Source organism: Crocodylus porosus, unplaced genomic scaffold, assembly GCF_001723895.1.
Source record: "Crocodylus porosus isolate Cpor-Errol unplaced genomic scaffold, CroPor_comp1, whole genome shotgun sequence".
NCBI lineage: Eukaryota > Metazoa > Chordata > Crocodylia > Crocodylidae > Crocodylus > Crocodylus porosus.
In genome coordinates, this window is record NW_017728943.1 from 131,528,324 (window position 1) to 131,540,345 (window position 12,022).

The 12,022-nt window shown below is 40.0% G+C and overlaps 1 protein-coding gene across 6 annotated transcripts in view; it reads left to right on the forward strand.

The window, feature by feature from the left end:
- Positions 1-12,022, forward strand: part of AHI1 (Abelson helper integration site 1) — a 203,007-nt gene that overhangs the window by 73,231 nt on the left and 117,754 nt on the right. For all 6 annotated transcript variants that reach the window (XR_002103750.1, XM_019550220.1, XM_019550218.1 and 3 more), the window contains exon 19: positions 9,597-9,714. Coding sequence is in view for 5 of the 6 variants with exons in the window: in XM_019550220.1 (XP_019405765.1) it covers positions 9,597-9,714 (118 nt within the window). In the remaining variant the exon portion in view is untranslated. The remainder of the gene's footprint in view (positions 1-9,596; positions 9,715-12,022) is intronic.

Here is a 12,022-nt window from a genome sequence, read left to right on the forward strand (position 1 = left end):
CTTGCTCCATGAGCTTCACTGGTACCCATGAGAAGGCCTGGAGCTGGATGGTGCTGATAGAGCCATACTTTAGGCACTACATGCTTCTTCAGAATCCTTGTGGAGCCCTGAAGTCTCAGATTTCTACATGCAAGTCAACAAAATATTTCAGTCTTTGTGCTGCAGCACAAAGACACCTATGAAGTCTCAGAGCCATAAGAAACATCAGTTTGAATACTGAGGAGAGGAGAGTGATCTCTTGATAAAGCTCTTTTAAAAAAGGTAAAGTAAAAATAAAGTTTCCAAAGGAAATTAAGTCCCAGTAGACATGTAGAGCTATAAACATGGTGGGTGCCTCATTTCACCGTACACATCTGGGAGGCAGCGTAGAATGAAAAAGGCACCAAGTCCTCCTTCCTTTTCCCTTCAAAAATTAGATTTGGATGGGGGGGGAGAAATAAAACAATGTCTCACTATAGAGTAGCTCAAACTAAAGAGAATGGTGGAAAAAGAAAACAAAGACTAAAGATTTAGTGAACACATAGGCTGCAGTCCTACACTGTCATAAAAGCCAAATCCAGCCAGACTGTTGTAAACAATAACAGGAAGTGTGTGCTGTCCTTTATCTCTAAGTGGAGTATTTGAGGAAGGGCAGGACTAAAGCACATTCTACAGGCATTGCTAAGGTAAAAAGGTTTGCAGCCAAAGCTTTAGTACATCTCTCAGTGAGAATATGTGTGTGGATGCTTGCTCAAAGGAGAACATTTCTTTGTTAATACTATCCAAATGTATAGAGGAAAATTACTTGGATGACAAAGAAACACAATTAAAGGACCAAAAGGCCTCATTGCTGTGGTTATTCCCTCAATCGAGAATATTTCTTGGGTCTCCCTTTTGTAAAATGGGGTATGTATGTGAGTTATAAATGTTATGTGGATACTGCATCCAGGAGTGGGATGTGAAGGTGGGGTCAGGACCAAAGGTAGGATCAGGATTGTGGGGTGGTGATAGTGTGGGGCCAGAGCCCAGGGCAGAGCTGCTATCTACTCCCCACACGTCCTTGCCTGCAGAACCAACACCCATCACAGAGATACATGGGGAGCAGCTCACATCTGTACCCAGGGCCTCAGCTCTGCACTGTTACTGCCCACAATCCCAGCCCTTGCCCACCTCTCCCACTTCCAGACACTGATTCCTTCCCCCTACCTGCAGTCCCATCCCTTCCTCCTGGCTGAGCATGTCCTGCCCTCGGGTCCCAGGCGGGTCTTCCTGGAGACTGCACTTGTGGCAGAAGGCCACTTCTGTTTCTGTGACAGTTTGGTTAGGATGGGCCCAGCAGAGGATACACACCTTACCCTATCTCTTTAGGTAACCTGAGCTGGATACATTCCTGAGGGAGGGAAACCTGCTGCCTCTGCCTACGTGACTGGCATCACATACCTGGGTGAGGGACTTGGGGTACCCTGGTGGGCCAGAGACTGCCAGTCTGCCCAGCAACCAGTGATGCATTTCAGAATGGTTGGCTGACAGCCAACAGGTGCTGGCCTCCATTGGACCAGGTAAATGAGGTCATAGGGGCTATATAAGTTAAGCACTGCCCAGGAGGAGGGAGCAGCAGCCATGAGGAAAACTCAGAGAGAGAAAGAGAGAGGAGCTGGACCATCTGAAACCTGGTCTCTCAAAACTCATGATCAAGGAACTGCCTGCCTCCAGAGGGAATCTCCACCTGCCTCTGGATGATACTTGTGAGAAAGCTACCTGAGATCTAACTAGATATATAGCTTGCAGTAACTTAGATGCATGATCAAAAGCCACTCCAGCCACCCTGTTTGCTGTATGGGATTTCTCTGATACTACTCAACTCTGTACCCTATTCCAACCCTACTCCTTGTAACCGATAAAGTTCTCCTTTGTACCTAGTGTGGGAGACTTATTGGTAGTGGGTCTAGATTATGCCTTGGGGTTCCCTTGGTTCGGCTGACTAAGGGAGACCACCACTTGTGCTTCTGACTGAGGGAAGCACCCCAAGTTCTTGAAGTGAGTCAAGTACCCTCAAGGGCTACTAGGCCTGTGTTTTTCAGGGGGTGCAGAGCCAGAATAAAGCTCATCCCTGGGTGGTGGCAGCTCTGCCCCCAGGCTAGCAGGTGTGCTCCAGGAAGGGGGTCGGCCAGACATGAGGTGCCCCCAGGTAGGCACTAGGAGCCTGGAAGGTGGTCAGGCGCAGTGAGGTGGGTGGCTTAGTACAGGAGCACCCCCTACTGGCCCGCAACACCACCTGCCTGCCCACTCTGTCTGGCATCCCCAGCAGTGGGTGCAGGGCAGAAGGGGCCAGGGGCAGATAGGATCAATTACGCTGGGTCAGCACCCCCATCATCTGCTGCACTGGGTCAGTAGCACCCCCATCTCTGCTCTCTCATTCCCCTCCCCACCACCCCGCCGGCCCACAAAATTCCTTAAGTGGCACTCCAGCCCAAATAATTGCCTGCTGCAATCTAGATGAACTCCAGTTACTGGCTGATAACTTCATTTTCTTCACTGTTTCTATCTTCTTTCCTAAACAAAGTAAACTCTGAGTAGTGTTATGTTAATTCATATTGTGTCTAGAGCAGAGAACATAGAATTACTGTCATTGGCACATCTTTCTGTGCCTGCTACCTGATTGTCACCAAAGTGTGGAGAGATTTGCCCATGGGAGAGCAGCTTTCCTCCACAGTAAGTGTCCCTGGGGATTCCCCACACAGAGGCCGCCTAGGAGATGTACTGAATTTAAAGGAAAATTGTGGGCTTCTTATACCATTCTGTTCTTTCTACAGTGTCTATGTGCAAATTTAGTTGTGGTCCAAACACTGCAGGTACTATAGGGGAAAAGGTTGGGAGAAGAGCAGATGAGAGTAAATACTCTGATTTTAATAGCATTTCTTCACAAATCTCTTTAACCTATCTGGACATCTGAACCAAGAAGAAACATTGTTAAAATGCTCTGTGCTCATTACAATTTTTAAAAAGCTAGAAAGAAATTTAAATATCTAAGTCTAAAAATGGAGTTTGCTTTCTTATTCTGAGTAAATCTGGTTAACTTATTTTAGCTTTCTTCCCCAGGTCCAAGTCACATTGTAATGAATCATCAGGATAGGCAAACTGAGCCTGGTCTATGTGAAAAAGTTTCACTGTGCTTAGCTGAAAGTACAAGATGAAATCAATGCAGACCTTGTGTATGTACAGGGACTTTGTTTTGGTTTAACATAAACCGATTCCTGATCAAATGTCATAGAAATGTCTTGATTTTGGAAATCTTAATAATAGAGATTCTCTATTGCAGATCTTCTTGGCTACAAGGAAGAAGCCTATTATTTCATATGGCCATACTAATATCTCTTAAGAAAACTTCGAGTATAAGAAAGGTTTCGTGGTTAATTCAATTACGTGAAATTCAGGAGTTCTAAGTTTTGTTACTGGCTCTTCCATAAACTTTATTTTATGACTTTACTGCATCTTTGTTTTCCTTCTGCATAATGGGGATAACTCGTGTCTGTTGTCTCTGTTAAAATCAAAAGTTCCTTGGGACAAAGATAAGCAGAAATGTTTGCATTTTGTTTAACACAAGTGGACCCCAATCTCAGTTGGGGCAACTATGTGCTACTGTAATTAGAAATATTTTTTCTTTTGTAGATATAAACTTCAAACACAGATATCACAAATAAGAACAGGGAGTTTTTTGTTTTAATTTAAAAGCTATTTCACATGGATCTCTTCTATTATAGAACAAAAAGTGGTAGGGTTCTTAATGTATTGTATTTTCAATGTTAGATCCCCAAAATCATGATTACCTACCTTTAAAACTGTCTTTTAAAAAATAGTGTCCTAAAGGCACAAAACTTCAAAAGGAAACCTCAACTTAGAAGGGCAAGGAAACAGTACAGACCAGGCCAACTTAATTTGACTTGCAAGTATACATGGAAATGTTGATTCTGTCGGTTCCAAAGGTCATAAAATTGAATTCTCTGGGAAAAAAAGATTGTTGTTGTTAGCTTGTCAAGTCTTGCAGCATTCTATTTTTTGTCTCATGAAGCTAACTTTTTTAATGTGGAAAACTAGTTCCGCTGAAAATGTATATTTGCATAATTTGCATAGAGCTGCCCTAACACACACACAATGCAAATCAGCTTTGTTTAAAGTTGGAAAAAAATTGTGTGTATGTGTGTTTTATCTCTACAAAAACTAAATGACTTTTAAAATAACTTAACTTTACTCAACGCAGGGGTCATAGTAAACTGTCTTTGATAAAGCTGTGGTTTTTGCATGAAGCAAGCTTAGTCTGTTGTGAAAATTAAGTACATTGATGGTTGACTATCTTAGCCAACCTTCTTGTTGTTGTAAAGCTATTTAGCAATCCCTTCCCACAGCATGTATTTCATAAATAGCTGTTGCTTCACTCTATTAGTTCTGTAGATATTATTACACATCTGTCTATTGAAAGAAAATAGATAAAATACAAACATTAGTATGTGCATATGTATTTTCATAGGACAGGTAGACTTCAAATTTCAAACAGCTCTGTTAAATCATTATCCTGTATATAAGTGTAATTTCTCTAGCCCTTTATAATGCTTTCCTTTATTCTTTAAGCCTTAAAATAAAGTTTTAAATAATATCAGAAACCTAAAAGCCTGAAAGAACATAATGTTTTGATTCTGCAGTTTTGATTCCGTATTGGGTGGCTCCTTGTGCAAGCGGTGAGCTTAACTGATTTCAAGGGGGTGTGTACAGAGACTGCTCACATGGTGTCAGCTGTAGGATCAGAACGATTACTATTAAGTTATATTTTGAAATGAAAGCTTTTAATAATACATTTTTATAAAAGCTAAGTTCTTTGTTGTAAGATTTTTAGAGGAAAGATTATGGGTAGGATATATTTTATATTTGAAACAAGGATCGCTTTCCAAAGAGAAGAATCTAAATGAAAAAAACTTACTTAACTTTCTAATGTTAGACTTGATTTCCAACCATCTGGTCTGGGATGTATGACCTAAGTTCATACATAGGGGTCTTGTTTGGCAGTCAGGAAGCTTCCTGACCTACAGCATGGTCAACTAATATTGCAAGTCCTGCGGCCCAGTGCTCTTCTTTTTCCCAGCTGTCTGCTCTTGTAGCCATTGCACAAATGCAGACTCTGGCTGCAAACAGGTATTCATATCTACTGGTGGCAGTTTCTTTCTGGAAGAAAGGCATTCAGCCCACAGCCTCTTTTCATCTTTCTGTACCTTCACCAGACTGGGCAGTCCCTAGTCTGGGGAAGGCTTGAAGATCAGTCACTGCTCCACTCCTTCCCCTCCCCAGGGGTGGTAGAGCAGAGGACAAAAACTCCCTGTGCCTTCTCTAGACTAGGGAGGAGACTCCTCTGCTCCACTCCCAGTCTCCAGGAGTGGAGCGGGGGAAGCAATGTGGCAAAAACCCCTGCCCATTCCTTAGACCTGATCTGGAGAGTGGGTAGGGGGCTTTGCTCCACTGCTATAGTCCACTCTGGGAAATTTTTAGACCACTCCAGCAATGGACTGGAGCAGTGGGGCAATGCCCCTTCCTTGCCCCTCGTTCCCCCAACTAGACAGTCCCCAGTCTGGGGATGGGGCATTGCCTTGATGCTTCATTCCCCTCCCAGACCAGGAAGGACGAGTACAAGGGTTCATTCTTGAGAGAGTTTCTCTCACTAAGGAGATCTTCCAGGTTGACACCTGAAAGATCTTTGAGGTGGGATATGTTTCTCCCAGGAGAAATTGAATGGATGTTTGTACAGTCATAGTTTCTACTAGAGAAGCAGCAATCCTCCCAATAAAAACATAACATTGCTACATGGCCTCTGCTGCACTACAGACAAGGGGATTAGTTGCTTGTTTGCTTGACTGTTAGCCTGTGCTTTGGCTAACAAAATTTTGAGCCAATAGTGAGGTCAAAATATGTAGGTATCTACTGAGCACACCTCACAAAGAAGCAAGTTAACAAACAACAGAGCCATTTTTTAAATAGTCTAATTTGTTGTTTTATTTAGTGCCCATATCATATACCACTTTCTGATGCAAGGTTCATAACTGTAGGCCATATGAAAGGAGAAAGTGTACATGTTTCATAGTTTCTAGGGTCGGAAGGGACCTGAGCAGATTGAGTCCGACCCCCTGCCATGGCAGGAAAGAGTACTGGGGTCAAACAACCCCAGCAAGGTGTACATCTAGCCTCCTCTTAAAGATCCCCAGGGTAGGAGCCAGTACCACTTCTCTTGGAAGTTGAGAAGTGGTACTGGACAAGTGGCAAATTGATCTTTTTATTGGGAAGGAGACCTTGTCTTTACTTTGCTTAAATTTTAAGCCTATTACTATTTACATAACATTGAATTCTCATTCTGTTATAAGCTTCAGTCTATTTAGGGGTCTTCAGTCATGTTCATTGGTCTGATTTTATTCACTGGTGTATCTGTGCATTGCACTGAATCTGAAATTGAGCAAAAAAGCCTGTTTTGGGAAATCTTTATTCTTAAGTTAGCATGTACTTATTTAGTTAGGGCCCTATTGTCCTAAGCATTTTGCAGACATATAGGAAAAGACAGTTCCTGTCCCAAAGAGCTTACAATAAAATTAAATCCATACTGCAGCTATCTTGCTGAAATGTGAAAACCACATAAAATGACCTAGTATTATAATCGTAATGTAACATTTTGTATAATTGATTTGTGGATAATAAAAGTGTGCACTGAATAACTCTGCTGCATGTAACTGCAACCTTTCAGTTGTCTAAAAGTAAACATAAAAGACTGAGTTCAACAAACCAGATGCTTATAGCCCATTAACTTCAATGAGACCACATGTGCTTTAGGTTAAACCATGGGTGTATATATTTGCAGGAGTGAAGCCTAATGAATTTTTTAATATATGTTGTAATTTATACAACCATTACTTCTGTTGTATCATTTCTGAAATCAAGCAACAGCTTGACCTATTTTAAAAAACTGGCTCCACTTCTTTAAATAGATTTTAGAGACTAATAAAAATAGGCTAAATAATTATTCTTTGGTGCAGTATTCTTTGATCAGACCCCTAAGCCCCCAAAGCTTAGGGGTCTGATCTGGAGACTGCTAAAGTTAATAGGAAGATCTCCATTGAACTGTGTGGGCTTTGAATCTGCTTTGTTGATTATTCCAGGCTTTAGAATATACTCGATAAAATAATTCTTGACTTTTTTTTCTTCTATACATATTACTTTAAATTAACGTTTTCAGCATCTTAAAACATTTCATTTAAAGAAAACTAGTAGCACATTAGGGAAATAATCATGGAATATACTAAAATCAATATGAGCAAAGGCAGCCAGTGACAATAGGTATTACACATATTTAAATATTTTATTTAATCAAGTAAATGACTCAGATTGTCTTAATATGCTATCTCTAATAGTACATTTGGGATAAAGTTTGAGTGGGAGGGGTTGTATTTCATGATAGCTACTTATATGCAAAAGCTTATAATAAGCCAGGTTGCAACTATGTTATCTGTGTCATTATGGAAATAAGCACATGTGCTACAGGTGTCTTTTGTATAGTCTCTGTAAAGGAAGTACCTGGTGTTTTGGTCTAAATATGTCCTACAATCTACAATGAATTAGTTTCTTGTATGACTATTTTAACCTTTTACTGTATTCACTTGAATATAAGATAAGGTTTTTTCCCCCAATCAACATGGGGAAAAAGCCCCTCATCTTACATTCATATGCAGGGAAACTGCATTAAATACATTGCCTGTATTTGTACTGCTACTAAAAGCAGCATGTGCTCGGTAGTGGAAACCAACTATGAAGTTGATTGCACCCAACATTGAGCATGATTATAAAATACATAGCTCATATGAGATAAACATACTGACGAGAAACTTTTGTGCGTGTGTGTATGTCTGTGCACATGTGTGCATGCCCTTTAAAAATGTGTAGTTGCTCCCCCATGAGGGAATGAGCACTAGACCTGGAAATGCTGCAGTACTAGGCCAGGACTTGGAGAGCCTGGAGCAAGCTTCAACACCTTCTCCTGGTGCCAAAAATGCTCATGGGAACCTTTTTTTTGGCCCTTACAAAATGGGCAATTGTTCCCTCCACAGGGAACCATGCCTGGAGATATTGCAATACCAGGCTACCACTGGGAGGGCCAAAGCCAGACCTGACACCCTCCCCGTGGTGCCAAAAATACTTGATCTTGGCCAAAAGTCCAAGCACAGGTTAGTGTAACCCACATAAATAAGACGCATGGTAGCACCTATTGAGCTCAGTCTACAATTGCATAAATTTTTACTTCCTCTTCAGTTCTACAGCTGAGTTGCGTCTTTCCCATTTCCAATGATTCCTGTTTTTTCACCAGCCTTAAATGCCTGTCTGACATCACCAAACAGGACCCCAAACAGTACCCAGAGTCCCTCTGTCAGCCCCTCTCTTTCAGCCTAGCACGTGTGATTAGTGTGGCTCTGCACTCCATGAGGTGAAGCCAGACCACATTGTCCTTTGCCTCATCTGCATATAAATTTTTGGAGGATCCTAGTGCTCATGACAAGAACACCTGGTTCTAGTTATGAGTGAGAGGTTAACTAGCACACATATCCTTTGTGGGGGTGCCTGGAGTACACACATATACTGAGCACAGTTCACTATGGCTTGAAATGCTGTTGACTCTGCTGGGGCTCAGCCAAATAAAGTATATGGTGAATAATGAGCCTTTTTGCTTTAGGCTAATATTATGCATAGTTGTAGTCTCTCTAAGTAGGTGCTAAAGTGCTACTTAAAAGTGTATTTATGGAGTACCTGTGTTAAAACTTGCAGCGGTTTCACAAAAGGTAAAATGAATCATTTCTAGGTGAACTAAGTCTATTGGTTCTATATGCAAATTGCTACAGCTGTGTTTATTTCAAGATCAGTTTTTTCAGATTTGCTCCTCATTTCCCTGTGCTCAGGGTGAGCAAGGTCTGACAGGGGTTAGGGGGAAAGGGCTGCAAGGGAAAGAAGTTGTGTGGGGTGGACTTGATCCCCCCAGATTTATTTTCCCTTCTGTAACAGTGGGAAGGGGACAAATTCAAGACATCTTCAATATTAGATTACATACCTGGAAAATTATATCAAATGCATACATTTTCCACATATAGAATCTAATTATTGGGGGAGTTATCTTATTATCAGGGTTGTCTTATATTTGAGTAAATACGGTTAATACTCAGGTTAATCATGAGCATTCCTTTTACACAATAGAATAATGAAATGCTTTACTTCAGAATAATAACATGAAATGTTGGTTTTTCTTTCCCAATTTACCTGTTTAAACAATTTGCTAATTTTCACTATTCAGTATCTTAATAAGTAGTAGACATGTTAACATACCATTACATTTTAAACCACCAATAAGTTTTCAACTTTGTGTTCCCAGATATCCTTCCAAAAAAGTAAACCAATTAAATTGCTATTCTGCATATAATGTGATTTTCATTCTGTCTAGAATTTAATAATTATTTACAGTGAGCAGATATTTCTCATTTAGTTCTTGCATCATAAGTAACCCAGGAAATTACATTTTCGTTTCTGATTTGCCTTTCCTATTACAGGCCAGCTCAAATCTTTTGCTTCCTGCTCCATCATTGCTGTCACCACACTCCAAGTTAAAGCTGCCAAGTACTCCGGGCACTTCGTTGATTCCTCAGCATCTTTTTACTACTCACAGCGGTGAGCCTCTTTTCTAATTTGTTTGCTTTTTCAAATATACAGTCTCTATTTCATGAGCATTTTACCATTCATTATACTAATCAAGTTTATTGTGCAGCACTTTATGGCAACTTGACAGTTAAATACAGTGTAGTTCCTTCTACAGTGTAATTAGGGCCAGAGAAATATTAAACCTTTTTACCTCAAACTATTCTCCATAAAGCTTTGCATTTAGTTATTACTACTTAAAATTATTAGTACAGAGTTTTAGTTCCAGATTTTCTGCATTTATCCTGCCTGTGTCAAAATATTTAAACACAATAAATACAGTTAACATGAGCAATCTCATTTGAAAATATATCTGTTGAAAAAGAAAAAGAGGGGAAAAAAGTTTGTCTATGGGTTGGACATAGTCAGTTTACTGGTCTGTTAAAATACAAACATGCCCTTAGATTTAAACAAACAATTTCATAATGTTTACTGAAAATTGTTAAAAAACTTGAAGGGAAAAAATAATTCTAAAAGCAACAGAATTGTATTTTTTGAGAACTTCTTTTGTATCAGTTTCAAATTACAATTGTGATCAAAACAGTAAATTGGCTTTCTGTTTTATTCATTATTGAAACTATTAAATTAATTTACTGGGTTTTTATTTTATTCCATTGAAAGACTAAGGGGAAGAGCTTGGGGGGCAGGGGTGGAAGGTGGAAAAGGAGTGCCATATAATAAGATAGAAACAGCACATTATTAATTTTTAAAATTCTTAATGTTGCCTGTTAGTGAGAAATGGCTTCTATTTTAGACAATTCTATATAACCAATAAGCCACGTCTGTTAATTTTGGCCTGAATCAGAACAATTTTTCCATCAGAATATTGACATGCTTGTTATTAACAGGGTAAAAAATTTGCCAGAGAAGCTTTAGAATCAGGAGATTGAACTCCAAGTTGTCTCAGGTGCTGATTCACTGGGAGATTTTGGGCATATTTAATTTTTCTGTCCCCAGTTTGCCTGCAATCGGGAGATAATAGTATTATAATATCCACCTCTCATAGAGTCTGGTGGGGCCTATTTGGTATTTTCTAGTGGCTTGTAAATGTGGAAATTTAAAGAAGATATATGTATGTGTCGATATTCTCTTTCCTATGGTGGGAACATTTAAAGAGAATGAGAAAAAAATACAAAATAAGTGTATTGGTGGTGATAAACCATGAGTGAGTGCTATAACTTTGAGTACAAGGTTGCAATACCATTGTTTTGGCCAAAACTGGCTGTTCTTTTCACTGCCTTTGTTAAGTACAGAGCCTTCTTTGTAAGGGAAATAAAGTAAAAAATAAAATGAACAATACTCCCCAAGATACACTTTTAAGGGATGTTTCAAAAACACAGTTGGAATAACCAGAAAATCAAGATTTCTAGAAAAAGCACCATAAAAGATTAGTGAATATGTAGTCAAAATAGACTTCCCCATGAGAAAGTTTTTAAGAATCCTAGGCGCCACCTGTCATACTTTAATTTTCTAAGTTATGTTCCTGTAATTCTAATAGTGTGCAAAAATTGTTTTCATAAACATATGGGGAAAAGAAATTCACTTTTTTAACTTATCTTTTACCATTAGCTCTCAACCGTGAAGAAAGATGCTGCTAGCTAATTCTGTTGTTTTAGTTTTGAATAGTATGGAACTTGTAGTGACCAGGCAGAACCTATTTTTCCTTATTATTTTTGTATCTTGTATTATTTACTTTTTTAAAAATTAGGACTTGCACTGGCTATAATAATCCATCTGGCATCTGTAACACGTAATCTTTATATAGGAATACTGAATTTTTTGTTCATCAACTAAAAAGATTCTTCCAGTGCCATGTTTATGCCCCAGTTTTCCTGTCTTCCCCCAACTCACAGACCTTCATGTGACTCCCTTCTGAGACAATGAAGAAATATTCCTCAAAATAGAATTCCCCATCACCACTCTGGCTCGAGGCACTTAAGCTTGTTCATAGTCCCATTGACTTTAATATGGCTGATGTTAGTTGCATGTTCCACTGCCTTCCTGTTAGGTTTTAGATTTTCCAACAAAGACGATTGTAGCCGTATCACTGTGAAGGACCAGAGGATACGCATGTGGGGTGTCCCCTCAGCCACGGGCATAGGTCCGGCCAGAATAACACCTCCACGCTACTGCAGGAGCTCCTGGTCAGGCCCAGATTTGCTTTATCACCAGGTCTGAGCATGGAACGTGGGGAGAACGGGGAGATGAAGAAGGAAGATGGAGGGCAGGTGGGACGATTGGGATACCCAGGCCGAGACTGACGTCCCCGGGAGCAGGGTAA